Source organism: Nerophis lumbriciformis, linkage group LG26 (assembly GCF_033978685.3).
Source record: "Nerophis lumbriciformis linkage group LG26, RoL_Nlum_v2.1, whole genome shotgun sequence".
NCBI classification, from domain to species: Eukaryota; Metazoa; Chordata; class Actinopteri; order Syngnathiformes; family Syngnathidae; genus Nerophis; species Nerophis lumbriciformis.
In genome coordinates, this window is record NC_084573.2 from 12,890,001 (window position 1) to 12,908,766 (window position 18,766).

General features: G+C 38.1%; 1 protein-coding gene and 1 long non-coding RNA gene across 3 annotated transcripts in view; one reads left to right on the forward strand and one right to left on the reverse strand.

The window, feature by feature from the left end:
• LOC133623881 (uncharacterized) overlaps positions 1-18,766 on the reverse strand; it is an 80,337-nt gene that overhangs the window by 31,160 nt on the left and 30,411 nt on the right. For both annotated transcript variants that reach the window (XM_061987349.2, XM_061987348.2), the window contains one exon: positions 6,739-6,884. In XM_061987349.2, the coding sequence (XP_061843333.2) occupies positions 6,739-6,884 (146 nt within the window). The remainder of the gene's footprint in view (positions 1-6,738; positions 6,885-18,766) is intronic.
• LOC133623882 (uncharacterized) overlaps positions 1-18,766 on the forward strand; it is a 130,220-nt gene that overhangs the window by 4,630 nt on the left and 106,824 nt on the right. The gene's annotated exons all lie outside the window — the stretch shown is intronic.

Genomic DNA, 18,766 nt, shown 5'->3' on the forward strand with positions numbered 1-18,766 from the left:
TAGTGCCTGCCTTACTGGTGACGTTTCACTTCGTTCCACCAATCAGATGCAGTCACTGGTGACGTTGGACCAATCAAACAGAGCCAGGGGTCACATGACCTGACTGGCTCCGAGCTAACTTCGGGTGTTACCATTTAGTGGTCAATTGTACGGAATATGCACTGTACTGTGCAATCTACTAATACAAGTTCCAATCAATCAATCAAAAGTGTGAAGGAAAAAAGACCCTTTTTTTATTTCAACCGTAAAGACTGACTGCACAGTTCCTGTCTTCACAATAAAAGTCCCGCTCCATCGCGCCTGCGCTTTCAAAATAAGAGTGTCCGAAAGCCAGCGCAAACAAGCTAGCAAGCTACGGAGTTTGCCGCCAATGTATTTCTTGTAAAGGGTATAAAAACGAATATGGAAGGTGGACAAATAAGATGCCAAATAACAACCACTTTCATGTGGTATTAGACAGAAAGGAGGAACTTTTTTTCTCCTCCATTTGAAAACGTGGACGTTACCAGCACTACTTCCTGATTACAATCAATACAAGTCATCAGAATCAGGTAATACACCAACTTATATTCTTGTCTTCATGAAAGAAAGGAATCTATATGTTAAACATGCATGTATATTCATTAAAACACCTTTAACATGTAAACAAAAACGGCAAAATAAATAAATATAAATTATATACTGTATATATCAATGTATGTATATATATATATATATATATATATATATATATATATGTGTGTGTGTGTGTGTGTGTGTGTGTGTGTGTGTGTGTGTATATATACACATATATATATATATATATATATATATATATATATATATATATATATATATATATATATATATATATATATGATATGTGTGTGTATGTTACTCAGTACTTGAGTAGTTTTTTCACAACATACTTTTTACTTTTACTCAAGTAAATATTTCGGTGACTACTCCTTACTTTTACTTGAGTAATAAATCTCTAAAGTAACAGTACTCTTACTTGAGTACAATTTCTGGCTACTCTACCCACCTCTGCTAATAATGTTGTTGTATGCACACTGTGTCGAGCGGAAATGGCCTATCATAGCAGCACAACGGCAGCGTTCTTGCCATCACCATCAACTAGTCAATCGTCCGCGTGAGTATACGTTGTCATCATTACACAAAAACATGAATGTGTCATTTGTATCTGCGTTGTAAATTCATAAACTAAAGCAACGTTTCGCTCTGAGAGGAGCGTTTGGCGTGCCTGTTCAGTGTTTACAAAGACGCGCTCCTCTTTAACGCTAACGTTAATTAGTTGTGCAAATACCTTTTACAACATTAACAATTACGTATACTATGTACAAACGAACAATTAACTTTCACTTTAATCATACTATCATTGTTGTGTTATTAAGCAAAATAAGCAAAAGTTTTACTTTTGTTGAAATGTTTACACTGTTGTTACAGAATATTTCGTTTTGCACTTTTTTGTATTGGATGTTTATCTTTATTTTTGCACATTTTAGCAAATAAGCAATACTTTTACTTTTGTTGAAATGTTTACACTGTTGTTACAGAATATTTCCGTTTTGCACTTTTTTGAATTGGATGTTTATCTTTATTTTTGCACATTTTAAAGCAAAATAAGCAATACTTTTACTTTTGAAATGCTTATACTATTGCAGAATATTAAGATTTGCACTGGATGTTTACTTTTATATTTGCACATTAAAAGCAAATAAGCTACTTTTAATTTTGTTAAATGTTTACATTGTTACAGAATATTTTGTCATGTTGTTGTCAATGTTGACTGAGTGGCCATACTTTTTTTTTTGTAAATAAAAGCCATGCCTTTTGAAAAAACTGGCCTACATTTATTTTTTCATCTTCATTTTAAATAAAAAAAATAATCGGTAAAAGGAAAAATAATCTATAGATTAATCGAAAAAATAATCTATACATTAACCGATTAATCGAAAAAAATAATCTATAGATTAATCGATAGAAAAATAATCGTTAGCTGCAGCCTTAGATCTATGCTATGCGCATGCGCAGAGGCAATTTTTTTTTTATATATAAACCTTTATTTATAAACTGCAACATGTACAAACAGCTGAGAAACAATAATCAAAATAAGTATGGTGCCAGTATGCTGTTTTTCCCCCCAATAAAATACTGAAAAGGATAGAAATGTAGTTTGTCTCTTTTATCCGATTATTAATCGATTAATCGAAGTAATAATCGACAGATTAATCGATTATCAAATTAATCGTTAGCTGTAGCCCTAATATATATATATATATATATATATATATATATATATATATATATATATATATGTGTATATATGTAAGTATATATATATATATGTATGTATATATATATATATATATATATATGTATGTATGTATACGTGTATATACAGTATGTGTGTGTATATATGTGTATATATATATATATACACATGTATATATATATATATATATATATATATATATATATATATATATATATATATATATATATATATATATAATGTGCATATATATATATATATATATATATATATATATAGAGATGAAATAGTCTTGTGATTTTTTTCCCCACACATACATATATATATATATATATATATATATATATATATATATATATATATATATATATATATATATATATATATATATATATATATAGATATATATATAGATAGATAGATAGATATACCGGCCCCCAGACACATTTTTTCTCTAAATTTGGCCCTCCGAGTCCAAATAATTGCCCAGGCCTGCTCTATATCATGTAACCCTAGACCATTTTGAACAGTTTCGGGAGTATAGGATAGACTTTTATTCATCCCACAGAGGGGAAATTACATATTAGAATTGGAACCTAAGTCCTGGTTCCCATCCATACCCAACCCTACATCTATTTGTGGCTGTCCAAATGTATTTGTCGCAGAAACACTGCTACGAGTACCAACGGTGACAGAAAAATCTATAATCTCCTTTACTTATTTACTCCTCTAATAAGAGAACAGGTCATGGACATGTTCCCGCCTCTCATACCACACATCCATAAAACCACATCGCCTCAAGATTTCAGAATCCAGGTCGTAACCTCCTCCCTTGTGTGCTTGCTAACGTACAAGACTAGTCTCGCACGGATCGGCGAATAGGCCGCGGTCAGTGCGACCTAAATGACGCGCTATCATTGCGCGTAAAAGCCCTGCCTGGGAACCGAATGTTCCAGATTCGCATGATTTCAATGCCATTATTCATATTTCCTTTGTGGGTTTGTTGTGCAGGCTGATTTTTTTCCCCGCTCTCAAACAAGATTATCCACTTTGCAGTATTCATGTGTAAACTAAGAAGACTGACAAAGTTCAGGGTAGCAAAACAACAACCAGACAGACGCCTTCTTTGATGTATTCGCACGGTAAGACAGAGCACGCTCCATAGCGCACGCAGACAGGAAGCCGAGGGTGTGGCTGGTTGAAGCTTTTGCAAAGGAGCTAACTTAACATGTGTTGACATGTCGGCATGGGTGTGGCGGCCCGTTTGTGTTGCACACCTGCAATGTTGTCCCAACAAGGTACTGCAGCAAAGCAAAATAACTGACTGGAATTCTGGATAGTTCTAAAGTTCAAACAGAGGCATTTTTCTTTCAAAAAAAATCCTAAAACAAAGGTAGTCCAGTAACTATTTCTAATCCCGAATGCAAGTTGTTTGTTTACTTGAAAAACTACCCTAACTCTAACACAAGTTATTAGGAATGTGCAATATCGTATGGCCCAAACGCAACATATCGCTGTGATAACGATATATATCACAGTATATTATTTGTTGGGTAAATTATTACAGAACCATTTTAAAAGAGGCTACAAAGGCTCTTCATTTGGCTGCTGACTTATTCGTAACATATTACCGTATTTTCCGGACTATAAGGCGCACTTAAAGGCCTACTGAAACCCACTACTACCGACCACGCATTCTGATAGTTTATATATCAATGATGAAATCTTAATGCCAATACGGCCGGGTTAACTTATAAAGTGCAATTTTAAATTTCCTGCGAAACTTCCGGTTGAAAACGTCTAGGTATGATGACGTATGCGCGTGACGTCGATGGTTGAAACGGAAGTATTGGGACGCCATTGTATCCAATACAAAAAGTTCAGTTTTCATGGGAAAATTCCACAGTATTCTGGACATCTGTGTTGGTGAATCTTTTGCAATTTGTTTAATGAACAATAGAGACTGCAAAGAAGAAACCTGTAAGTGCGATCGGTGTATTAGCGTCTGGCTACAGCAACACAACCAGGAGGACTTTGACTTGGATAGCAGACGCGCTATCCGACGCTAGCCGCCGACCGCATCGATGATCAAGTGAAGTCCTTCGTCGCTCCGTCGATCGCTGGAACGCAGGTGAGCTTCGGTGTTGATGAGCAGATGAGGGTTGGCGTAGGCGGAGAGCTAATGTTTTTATCATAGCTCTGTCGAGGTCCGTAGCTAAGTTAGATTCAATGGCGTCGTTAGCAACAGCATTGTTAAGCTTCGCCAGGCAGGAAAGCATTAACCGTGTAGTTACAGGTCCATGGTTTAAAAGTTTTGTTGATTTTCTGTCTATCCTTCCAGTCAGGGGTTTATTTCTTTTGTTTCTATCTGCAGTTAAGCCCGATGCTATCACGTTAGCTCCGTAGCTAAAGTGCTTCACCGATGTATTGTCGTGGAGATAAAAGTCACTGTGAATGTCCATTTCGCGTTCTCGACTCTCATTTTCAAGAGGATATAGTATCCGAGGTGGTTTAAAATACAAATCCGTGATCCACAATAGAAAAAGGAGAGAGTGTGGAATCCAATGAGCCCTTGTACCTAAGTTACGGTCAGAGCGAAAAAAGATGCGTCCTGCACTGCACTCTAATACTTCACTCTCACGTTCCTCATCCACGAATCTTTTATCCTGGCTCAAATTAATGGGGTAATCGTCGCTTTCTCGGTTTTGATCGCTCTCGCTGCTGATGTAAACAATGGGAAAACGTGAGGAGACTTTCAACTTGTGACGTCACGCTACTTCCGGTACAGGCAAGGCTTTTTTTAATCAGCGACCAAAAGTTGCGAACTTTATCGTCGATGTTCTCTACTAAATCCTTTCAGCAAAAATATTGCAATATCGCGAAATGATCAAGTATGACACATAGAATGGATCTGCTATCCCCGTTTAAATAAAAAAAATGTCATTTCAGTAGGCCTTTAAAATCTATTTTTCCCCTCAAAACTCAACAGTGCGCCTAATGTGCGGAATAATTCTGGTTTTGCTTACCGACCTCGAAGCAATTTTATTTTGGTACATGGTGTAATGATAAGTGTGAGCAGTAGATGGCAGTCAAACATAAGAGACACGTGTAGTCTGCAGTATGACTCAAGTAAACAACACCGACATTTTGTATGTTCCATTGAAAATATAGAACTTTACACACGGCGCTCAAAAATCTATCAAAATGTTTTAGTACGACCTTGGTAAGCTATGAAGACGCACCGCTTGATGGATTGTCGCCGCATAAAACATACGAGTATTATTATGGTGTGTGTATAAGGTAAGATATTATCTGGAGTTTTGTTTCGCAATATTATGCAAAAGCAACTTTTCTTACCTTCTGGTACCTGCTGATGTATATTTGGGATCTGCATAAATCCTGAAAAATTGCGCGCGTCCGACCTTGTAGTCCGTGTAGACGCCATAGTCTATCTATCTACCTTCTTGTTATGGGACATTCATCCTCCGCTGTTGCCATTTCTAATATAAAGTAGTGTAAAATTCTTACTTATATCTGTCAGTAAACTCGCCATGAAAGCGCTAAAACATACCGGTGTAGTGACTTTACATTATTCACCCGAGGAAATGTAGTTATTAGAGAGTTCCGGTCGGACGGGACACATTGTTGTTGTTTCCGGATGAGGAGATGCCGCTCCGTTATTGATTGAAGTAAAGTCTGAATGTCATTAAAACAGTTAGCGCCATCTTTTGACACTTCTTCCACTCCCGTCCTTGCACGCTACACCGCTACAACAAAGATGACGGGGGAGAAGACACTGTCGAAGGTGAGCCACGTAAATAAGACCGCCACAAAACGTGCTAATCAGGCATATTTGGTCACTGCCTGACTGCAAGCTAATCAATGCTAACATGCTATTTAGGCTAGCTGTATGTACATATTGCATCATTATGCCTCATTTGTAGGTATATTTGAGCTCATTTAATATCCTTTACTTGTATCCTCGTTGTATATAATTTATATTTGGATGTCTCATGACACATTATCTGTATGTAATATTGGCTGCATTTCTCATAGTTGTTTGTGTGCCATGTTGTTCCAGACCACAGCAAACATTACCCAGCTTGCCAAAGATTGTAATAAATCCATTTCCTTTAACTTGGACACACACATCTATACCTTTGGCCATTAGAAGCCAGTAATTTCCAGGAGTTATCTCACCTCCTGAGTAGTCTCGGATTTACAAATGGTAGAATAAGATTTGCTTCAGCCTGCGACACAGTCATTTTGATAGTAGGCTATTATAGCTAATATAGACACTTACTTCATGTGTTTCCTTCATTATAACACTTATATACGGCTTTTCATTTTCATTGTATTTTTGGTCCAATATGGCTCTTTCAACGTTTTGGGTTGCCGACCCCTGCCATAGTCCATCAAGGAAATTCGGTCCATACCCAAATACATTTTTAATGTCGACTTACATGCCACTGATGACATCAAAAGACTCCGTCTTGGTGCCGTAGCCGGTGTGGTCCATGTTGATGACGGGCACAATCAGGTCGATGTTGACCCCTCGGTCGCTGAAATCTTTGTTGCTGAACATTTTGAGGTGTGGCGAGATGAAATCCTTTGACAGACATGAAAGCTTGTGTTAGAATTCCTGGCAAATTTTTTTTTAGGAGTGTCCCAAGCTGATAGTGATATCAGTCCAAAATCAGCAAAAAAAAAATGACATGCATCAGCTAGCATCTCGATATCTAAATGTCTAAATGTCCTCCGGTCAGCAGACAAGTTTGTTTTTTTCTTTCTTGCATTTTAGTGGTCCCTTACAAAAAGGTAAACATGGTAGGCTAAAGGCTATTAAGAGGTAGCAGATACACAACAGCTAAGCACACAATAGCACAAAAGCTTGACGTATACGTAATAATACGGATGCCGTTGTGGCTTGTGCAGCCCTTTGAGACACTTTTGATTAAGGGCTATATAAATAAACTTTGATTGATTGATTGAAATATCCTGAATTGACGAATACTGCAGTCTAAAACACGACATTTGTCAATATAAACAAGTATTAAATATTTATTAGGCCTCCCAAAAAAAAAAAATCAGTTTTCGAATGATTCGTGATTCTTATTTGTAACGATTCTTAATCAATTGAACATTTTTATTTTTATTTATTTTTTGTTATATATTTTTTTAATCCGAAGAAAAAAAATAGAATAGAAAAGAGAAATGCTGGGTACTTCTCTTGTTGCCTTATTTGTATTTGACTTCATTAAATGTTTGGGTAGAATTTTATAATAATAATAATAATACATTTTATTTGGTATAGCGCTTTTCAGAGTACTCAAGGACGCTTTACAGGATAAAAAATTTAAATATAAAAAACAGTTCAATGTAATAATATAAAATACAGGAAATATAAAAGCAGTGCATTGTAAAATACATAATAATTTTTGAAAAAGTTTTGTTTTTATCAAACAAAACCAGTTTTCTTTGAAGTAAAATCGACAAAATATCAATGGCATATCAAATGCAATTTAAATACAAATTTAATGCCTCTTTTCTATTTGCAGCCTTCTGAGGTAAATATCAACATTAACTTTTTCCACAGGCTAATAAATTTGAAAATAAAATAACAATGAATAAAACAACCATTCAGGACTTTAAACTGCTCAGTTTACAACACACTGATCTAATCTGATGTGCCCAAGCCAGATACCTGCCATCTTTTCTTGGATGCTAGTTCATTAATGTCGGGGCTCAGGCTTTGAGCTGAGGCAACCTTCATTATTATTATTATTATTATTATTATTATTATTATTATTTATCACAGTTGTTTCTATATTTTATGGAGGGATGTAGTTAATTAAAGAACTGGCACTCATTGTTATCAATCAATCATTTAATCAATCAATCAAAGTTCATTTATATAGCCCTAAATCACGAGTGTCTCAAAGGGCTGCACAAGCCACAACAACATCCTTGGTTCAGATCCCACATCAGGGCAAGGAAAAAACTCAACCCAATGGGATACAATGAGAAACCTTGAGAGGGGACCACGGATGTGCGATTTCCCGATTGAAAATCAATACCGTATTTTTCGGAGTATAAGTCGCACCGGAGTATAAGTCGCACCTGCCGAAAATGCATAATAAAGAAGGAAAAAAACATATATAAATCGCACTGGAGCCCGGCCAAACTATGAAAAAAACTGCGACTTATAGTCCGAAAAATACGGTACTTTTTAAAATTAATTAATTAATTAATTAATCTCACGCTATGATCGGGAAATCGATTCGAGGCTTCTCTTGTTTATGCTTCTGGCAAGATGGTTTACTAAGTAATTATTAGAGATGTCCGATAATATCGGGCTGCCGATATCGGCCGATAAATGTAATATCGGAAATTATCGGTATCGGTTTCAAAAAGTAAAATGTATGACTTTTTAAAACGCTGCTGTACGGAGTGGTACACGGACGCAGGGAGAAGTACAGAGCGCCGATAAACCTTAAAGGCACTGCCTTTGCGTACCAGCCCAATCACATAATATCTACCTCTTTTCACACACACAAGTGAATGCAAGGCATACTTGGCCAACAGCCATACAGGTCACACTGAGGGTGGCCGTATAAACAACTTTAACACCGTTACAAATATGCGGCACACTGTGAACCCACACCAAACGAGAATGACAAACACATTTCGGGAGAACATCCGCACCGTAACACAACAGAACAAATACCCAGAACCCCTTGCAGCACTAACTCTTCCAGGACGCTACAATATACACCCCCCGCTACCACCAAACCCCGCCCCCATCTCCCGAATTCGGAGGTGTCAAGGTTGGCAAGTATGCTCTAGTATACTCTGGACTGAAGCTGTGTGCCTTCATTGTTTTTGTAGCTGTTGTTTTGAGGCATGTTTTAAAAAAAATGAAAAAAATAATGCACTTTGTGAAAGTCAAAGTATAGTATTTCCCATAGTTGTAGTAGGTATCAGGATTATCTCAGGGAGAGCATGTCCCAAATTCCAAGCTGCTGTTTTGAGGCATGTTAAAAAAAATAATGCACTTTGTGACTTCAATAATAAATATGGCAGTGCCATGTTGGCATTTATTCCATAACTGGAGTTGAAGTTGTTCTCTTATTTTGGAAAACCTTGTTTTTGATTGATTGATTGAAACTTGTATTAGTAGATTGCACAGTACAGTACATATTCCGTACAATTGACCACTAAATGGTAACACCCCAATAAGTTTTTCAACTTGTTTAAGTCGGAGTCCACGTTAATCAATTCATGGTAAAGTTACATTGTTTAATGCATCCAGCGGGGCATCACAACAAAATTAGGCATCATAATGTGTTAATTCCACGACTGTATGTATCGGTATCGGTTGATATCGGAATGGTCACACACCGTATAAACAACTTTAACACTGTTACAAATATGCGCCACACTGTGAACCCACACCAAACAAGAATGACAAACACATTTCGGGAGAACATCCGCACCGTAACACGACATAAACACAACAGAACAAATACCCAAAACCCCTTGCAGCACTAACTCTTCCAGGATGCTACAATATACACCCCCTGCTACCACCAAACCCCGCCCCATTTCCTGAATTCGGAGGTCTCAAGGTTGGCAAGTATGCTCTAGTATACTCTGGACTGAAGCTGTGTGCCTTCATTGTTTTTGTAGCTGTTGTTTTGAGGCATGTTTAAAAATAAAATTGCACTTTGTGAAAGTCAAAGTATAGTATTTCCCATAGTTGTAGTGGGTATCAGGATTATCTCAGGGAGAGCATGTCCCAAATTCCAAGCTGCTGTTTTGAGGCATGTTAAAAAAAATAATGCACTTTGTGACTTCAATAATAAATATGGCAGTGCCATGTTGGCATTTTTTCCATAACTGGAGTTGAAGTTGTTCTCTTATTTTGGAAAACCTTGTTTTTGATTGATTGAAACTTGTATTAGTAGATTGCACAGTACAGTACATATTCCGTACAATTGACCACTAAATGGTAACACCCCAATAAGTTTTTCAACTTGTTTAAGTCGGGGTCCACGTTAATCAATTCATGGTAAAGTTACATTGTTTAATGCATCCAGCGGGGCATCACAACAAAATCAGACATCATAATGTGTTAATTCCACGACTGTATGTATCGGTATCGGTTGATATCGGAATGGTCACACTGAGGGTGGCCGTATGAACAACTTTAACACTGTTACAATTATGCGCCACACTGTGAACCCACACCAAACAAGAATGACAAACACATTCCGGGAGAACATCCGCACCGTAACACAACATAAACACAACAGAACAAATACCCAGAACCCCTTGCAGCACTAACTCTTCCGGGACTCTACAATATACACCACCAAACCTTGTTACATTGTTTAATGCATCCAGCGGGGCATCACAACAAAATTAGGCATAATAATGTGTTAATTCCACGACTGTATATATAGGTATCGGTTGATATCGGAATCGGTAATTAAGAGTTGGACAATATCGGAATATCGGCAAAAAAGCCATTATCGGGCATCTCTAGTAATTATGACACATTTTACTGATGTCGATTAGCCAAATGTATTTCGTAAAGTGAAGTGGCAATATTTTAGTCGGGAGTCGGGACAGATTGTTGGCATTACCCTGCTAAAATGTCTAGTTTGACCGCACGGACCAAAATCGAAATACATTCTATGAGCCAACCCAGGTTACGCAAAAACCAGGTTACGCATGATTCATGTAGCCTACTACCATGTCAATACACAACGTTTATTGTTTGATTTCCTTTGGCATAACGACTACACAGTCACCTTTGTACCACAGTTCATGCTTATCTCTTTCGTGACGTCCCCACTAAGAAACAATCGCAGCTCATTGGAAGTTAAAGTGGATCAAGGTTACAGTAAAGAAACATCAGAGTGCATCAGTTGTAAATTGGTTTACCCGAGTCCAATACCAGTGTTTCCTAGGAACGTACTTATTAGGGGCGGCTGGCCGTCATGAATAGTTGAACGCCCTTGCGTATAAACACTGTATGTGAATGTACAAACCCCGTTTCCATATGAGTTGGGAAATTGTGTTGGATGTAAATATAAACGGAATACAATGATTTGCAAATCCTTTTCAACCCATATTCAATTGAATGCACTACAAAGACAAGATATTTGATGTTCAAACTCTTAAACTTTTTTTTTTTTTTTGCAAATAATAATTAACTTAGAATTTCATGGCTGCAACACGTGCCAAAGTAGTTGGGAAAGGGCATGTTCACCACTGTGTTACATCACCTTTTCTTTTAACAACACTCAATAAACGATTGGGAACTGAGGAAACTAATTGTTGAAGCTTTGAAAGTGGAATTCTTTCCCATTCTTGCTTTATGTAGAGCTTCAGTCGTTCAACACTCTGGGGTCTCCGCTGTCGTATTTTACGCTTCATAATGCGCCACACATTTTCGATGGGAGACAGGTCTGGACTGCAGGTGGGCCAGGAAAGTACCCGCACTCTTTTTTTACAAAACCACGCTGTTGTAACACGTGCTGAATGTGGCTTGACATTGTCTTGCTGAAATAAGCAGGGGCGTCCATGAAAAAGACGGCGCTTAGACGGCAGCATATGTTGTTCCGAAACCTGTATGTACCTTTCAGCATTAATGGTGCCTTCACAGATGTGTAAGTTACCCATGCCTTGGGCACTAATGCACCCCCATACCATCACAGATGCTGGCTTTTGAACTTTGCGTCGATAACAGTCTGTATGGTTCGCTTCCCCTTTGGTCCGGATGACACGATGTCGAATATTTAAAAAAACAATTTGAAATGTGGACTCGTCAGACCACAGAACACTTTTCCACTTTGCATGAGTCCATCTTAGATGATCTCGGGCCCAGAGAAGCCGGCGGCGTTCCTGCATGTTGTTGATAAATGGCTTTCGCTTTGCATAGTAGAGCTTTAACTTGCACTTACAGATGTAGCGACCAACTGTATTTAGTGACAGTGGTTTTCTGAAGTGTTCCTGAGCCCATGTGGTGATATCCTTTAGAGATTGATGTCGGTTTTTGATACAGTGCCGTCTGAGGGATCGAAAGTCACGGTCATTCAATGTTGGTTTCTCCAGATTCTCTGAATCTTTTGATGATATTATGGACCGTAGATGTTGAAATCCCTAAATTTATTGCAATTGCACTTTGAGAAACGTTGTTCTTAAACTGTTTGACTATTTGCTCACGCAGTTGTGGACAAAGTGGTGTACCTCGCCCCATCCTTTCTTGTGAAAGACTGAGCATTTTTTGGGAAGCTGTTTTTATGCCCAATCGTGGCACCCACCTGTTCCCAATTTGCCTGTTCACCTGTGGGATGTTCCAAATAAGTGTTGGATGAGCATTCCTCAACTTTATCAGTATTTATTGCCACCTTTTCCAACTTCTTTGTCACGTGTTGCTGGCATCAAATTCTAAAGTTAATGATTATTTGCAAAAAAAAAAAAAAAAGTTTATCAGTTTGAACATCAAATATGTTGTCTTTGTAGCATATTCAACTGAATATGGGTTGAAAATGATTTGCAAATCATTGTATTCCGTTTATATTTACATCTAACACAATGTCCCAACTACTATGGAAACGGGGTTTGTAGTTGCATTGACATTTTAATTACTGCAATAACCGCAAGAATCAGATCTGCCTTGTGTCCTTGGCCTGCTGGCCAGTCAGAAGTGGTTACAAGTAACGGCATGTTTTTGTGCGCCGCGGTGCATATAAACACTGCTGGCGTTGTAATAATGTATTACTGTACAGTATGTGCAAAAAGGTTTTTATGGTGATAGTGTGAAATGGCTGAAGTACGAGGGCCGTCCTTCTCATTTCAATGTGTTTTCTTTATTTTCATGACTATTTCCATTGTAGATTGTCACTGAAGGCATCAAAACTGTGACACCTGTGAAGTGAAAACCCTTTCAGGTGGCTAAATCTTGAAGCTCATCGAGAGAATGCCAGGAATGTGCAAAGCAGTAATCAGAGCAAAGGGTGGCTATTTTGAAGAGACTAGAATATAAAACATGTTTTCAGTTATTTCACCTTTTTTGTTAAGTACATAACTCCACATGTGTTCATTCATAGTTTTGATGCCTTCAGTGACAATCAACAATGTAAATCAGGGGTGTCAAACTCAAATACCGGTACAGAGTGGGCCAAAATGTAAAACTGAACAAAGCCGCGGGCCAAGGTTGAACAAATTAACCTTTTAATAGGGACCCAAACAAGTATTGCATTGAATATTGAACAAGCAAGGCTTATATAACTTTTAGTGACATGCAAAATCGAGTTTGAAATAATAATAATAATAATAATTAAAAAATATCAATGGCATATCAAATACAATTTAAATAAAAATTTAATGCCTCTTTTCTATTTGCAGCCTTCTGAGGTAAATATCAACATTAACTTTTTCCACAGACTAATACATTTGAAAATAAAATAATGAATAAACCAACCATTCAGGACTTTAAACTGCTCAGTTTGCAACACACTGATCTAATCGGATGTGCCCAAGCCAGATACCTGCCATCTTTTCTTGGATGCTAGTTCATTAATGTCGGGGCTCAGGCTTTGAGCTGAGGCAACCTTCATTATCGAACGAAGGTGTTCATCAGTCATTATATCTCGTCCACCCGGACCACAGTCTTGGGGGCGTGCCTTAAATGCACTGCCTTTAACGTACTCTACGAGCTATCGTCACGTCCGCTTTTCATCCATTCTAACATTGTTCAGACCCAGTCACAAGATATGTGCGGCTTCTGTACGCACACACGAGTGAATGCAACGCATACTTCATCAACAGCGATACAGGTTACACTGAGGGTGCCAGTATAAAAAACTTTAACACTGTTAGAAATATACGCCACACTGTGAATCCACACCAAACAAGAATGACAAACACATTTCGGGAGAACATCCGCACCGTAACACAACATAAACACAACAGAACAAATACCCAGAACCCTTTACAGCACTAACTCTTCCGGGATGCTACAAGTTGTGTGTGTGTGGGGGAGGAGCTTTGGTGGTAGCAGGGGTGTATTTTGTAGCGTCCCGGAAGAGTTAGTGCTGCAAAGGGTTCTGGGTTTTTGTTCTGTTGTGTTTATGTTGTGTTACGGTGCGGATGTTCTCCCGAAATGTGTTTGTCATTCTTGTTTGGTGTGGATTCACAGTGTGGCGTATATTTCTAACAGTGTTAAAGTTTTTTATTCGGCTACCCTCAGTGTAACTTGTATCGCTGTTGATGAAGTATGCGTTGCATTCAATTGTGTGTGCGTGCAGAAGCCGCACATATCTTGTGACTGGGCCAGCACTCGTTGGACTGGCTGAAAAGCAGACCTGACGATTTTCGGGAGGGGCGCTGAAGTTTGGAAGACTCCCGGGAGGGTTGGCAAGTATGAGAGTCAGCGGTGAATGTGGCGTTACCGCGGCACCGCCGCAATATATAATCTGCGGGCCAGCTTTAGTGTTAATTTGATATCGCCTCAAAGGCCAAGTGAAATTACACGGCGGGCCTAATTAGGCCCGCGGGCCAGAGTTTGATACCCCATGATGTAAATAGTCATAGAAATAAAGAAAACACATTGAATGAGAAGGTGTGTCCAAACTTTTGGTATGTACTGTGTGCATGTATATGTATGTATATATATATATATATATATATATATATATACATATATATATATAGTCGAGGTTTCTGTGGTTTATCCGTTATACAGTGCTCAATACCGAGGTAGAGCGGAATATACACTATATTGCCAAAAGTATTTGGCCACCTGCCTTGACTCACATATGAACTTGAAGTGTTATCCCATTCCTAACCCATAGGGTTCAATATGAAGTCGGTCCACCTTTTGCAGCTATTACAGCTTCAACTCTTCTGGGAAGGCTGTCCACAAGGTTGCGGAGTGTGTTTATAGGAATTTTCCACCATTCTTCCAAAAGCACATTGGTGAGGTCACACACTGATGTTGGTCGAGAAGACCTGGGCTCTCAGTCTCTGTTCTGATTCATCCCGAAGGTGTTCTATCGGGTTCAGGTCAGGACTCTGTGCAGGCCAGTCAAGTTCATCCACACCAGACTCTGTCATCCACATCTTTATGCACCTTGCTTTGTGCACTGGTGCGCAGTCATGTTGGAAGAGGAAGGGGCCCGCTCCAAACTGTTCCCACAAGGTTGGGAGCAGGGAATTGTCCAAAATGTTTCGGTATCCTGGAGCATTCAAAGTTCCTTTCACTGGAACTAAGGGACCAAGCCCAACTCCTGAAAAACAACCCCACACCATAATTCCTCCTCCACCAAATTTTACACTCGGCACAATGCAGTCCGAAATGTAGCGTTCTCCTGGCAACCTCCAAACCCAGACTGGTCCATTAGATTGCCTAGTGGAAAAGCGTGATTAATCTCTCCAGAGAAGGCTCTAGAGTCCAGTAGCGACGTACTTTACACCACTGCATCCGACGCTTTGCATTGGACTTGGTGATGTATGGCTTAGATGCAGCTGCTCGGCCATGGGAACCCATTCCATGAAGCTCTCTGCGTACTGTACGTGGGCTAACTGGAAGGTCACACGACGTTTGGAGCTCTGTAGCAACTGACTGTGCAGAAAGTCTTTGCACTATGCGCTTCAGCCTCCGCTGACTCCTCTCTGCCAGTTTACGTGGCCTACCACTTGGTGGCTGAGTTGCTGTTGTTCCCAAACTCTTCACTTTTCTTATAATAAAGTGGACTTTGGAATATTTAGAAGCGAGGACATTTCACGACTGGATTTGTTGCACAGGTGGCATCCTATGACAGTTTCACGCTGGAAATCACTGAGAGCGGCCCATTCTTTCACAAATGTTTGTAGAAACAGTTTCCATGCCTAAGTGCTTGATTTTATACACCTGTGGCCGGGCCAAGTGATTAGGACACCTGATTCTGATCATTTGGATGGGTGGCCAAATACTTTTGGCAATATAGTGTACGTTAGGTCAGGAAAAAACACAGAGGCTATTTCGTCCCTACAAGCCTGTTTCGCAGGTTTCCCTGCTCTTCAGGGGAATCCTATATACATAGAGGGGAGGGAGAGATACAGAGCTATTCACCCAGAGGGTAGTTTTTCCAGGTCAAATGAGAAAAGGAAGTCATTAGTCAGGCTGTTGAGGTGTTCCTGTTGTAACAATCTTAAGTGGAAAGCAAAGGATTGATGCACTTCATCTTCTTCTCCTGCCTCATTATTCGTACACCTCTACAACTAATTGTTTTTGCAGCACTTTGGTCAATGTAAGTAGTTTTAATGTGCTGTATAAACAAAGCTTGACTTGAGGACTTCCTTCACTCATCATTTTAGCAGTTTTATACATTTAAATGACTAAAATCTCTTTTTTTTTTGGCAGAGATATTGCAATTAGGTTTTTTTTCCCCCCAAAATCGTGCAGCCCTAGGTAGCGGTATGGATTAGACTTAGACTTAGACAAACTTTATTGATCCACAAGGGAAATTGTTCCACACAGTAGCTCAGTTACAAAGGATGGAAAGGATAATGCACACAAGGGCACAGAAGGTATAAAGTAGAGAAAAAATGTACCATAGTAGCAATATCAAATATGTAACATTTACATATTATGTGGGCTTTGTACCGAGGATGTCGTTGTGGCTTGTGCAGCCCTTTGAGACACTTGTGATTTAGGGCTATATAAATAAAGATTGATTGATTGATTGATATTATATATACAGTATATAATGTAAACCGATGTATTATATTATTATATTATATTATATTATTATATAATATATACAATATATAACACATTATTAGGGTACTTTGCTTCTTAACATACCTCATATGCACCTGGTCTACCAGAGAATAAGAAATCAAACCGAGAGTAATACTTGCAAATGAGACTCAGAAATGAAATAAGCTAACAACATTTAACAACTAGACAGCACATTTTTAAATGTGACATTAAAAATGTAATGTTATTGTTAAACAATTACCATTTATCAACACGCACAAAGGTACCGGAAATTGGTACCATCAATACCAAGAGACACGTTACAATCAAACAGCTGGTTTGTAATGAATACAATACTTAGTTTTTCCACTTTTTTAGGGCGCAACAAAATAATATATTCGGCTTAATAGCAAAGACTACTCCCCCGACGAGGAAACACACTGTACTCTATAAACTACTGCCATCTAACCTCTTGGAATTGCAACTGCATGCAAAGTAATACTTGCAAATGAGACTCAGAAATGAAATAAGCAAACAAGATTTAACAACTAGACAGCACATTTTTAAATGTGACATTAAAAAATGCAATGTTATTGTTAAACAATTAGCATTTATTAACACGCACAAAAGTACCGGACATCGAGTACTGGTATCGATACCAAAAGACACGTTACAATCAAACAGCTGGTTTGTAATGAATACAATACCTACAGTTTTCCACTTTTTAGGGCGCAACAAAATAATATATTCGGCTTAATGGCAAAGACTACTCCCCCGACGAGGAAACACACTGTACTCTATAAACTACTGCCATCTAACCTCTTGGAATTGCAACTGCATGCAAAGTAATACTTGCAAATGAGACTCAGAAATGAAATAAACAAACAAGATTTAACAACTAGACAGCACATTTTTAAATGTGACATTAAAAAATTAAATGTTATTGTGAAACAATTACCATTTATCACGCACAAAAGTACTGGAAATTGGTACCATCGATTACTGGTATCGATACCAAGAGACACGTCACAATCAAACAGCTGGTTTGTAATGAATACAATACTTAGATTTTTTCCACTTTTTTAGGGCACAACAAAATAATATATTCGGCTTAATGGCAAAGACTACTCCCCCGACGAGGAAACACACTGTACTCTATAAACTACTGCCATCTAACCTCTTGGAATTGCAACTGCATGCAAAGTAATACTTGCAAATGAGACTCAGAAATGAAATAAGCAAACAAGATTTAACAACTAGACAGCACATTTTTAAATGTGACATTAAAAAATGCAATGTTATTGTTAAACAATTAACATTTATTAACACGCACAAAAGTACCGGACATCGAGTACTGGTATCGATACCAAAAGACACGTTACAATCAAACAGCTGGTTTGTAATGAATACAATACCTACAGTTTTCCACTTTTTAGGGCGCAACAAAATAATATATTCGGCTTAATGGCAAAGACTACTCCCCGACGAGGAAACACACTGTACTCTATAAACTACTGCCATCTAACCTCTTGGAATCGCAACTGCATGCAAAGTAATACTTGCAAATGAGACTCAGAAATGAAATAAACAAACAAGATTTAACAACTAGACAGCACATTTTTAAATGTGACATTAAAAAATTAAATGTTATTGTTAAACAATTAACATTTATTAACACGCACAAAAGTACCGAAAATTGGTACCATTGAGTACTGGTATCGATACAATCCAACAGC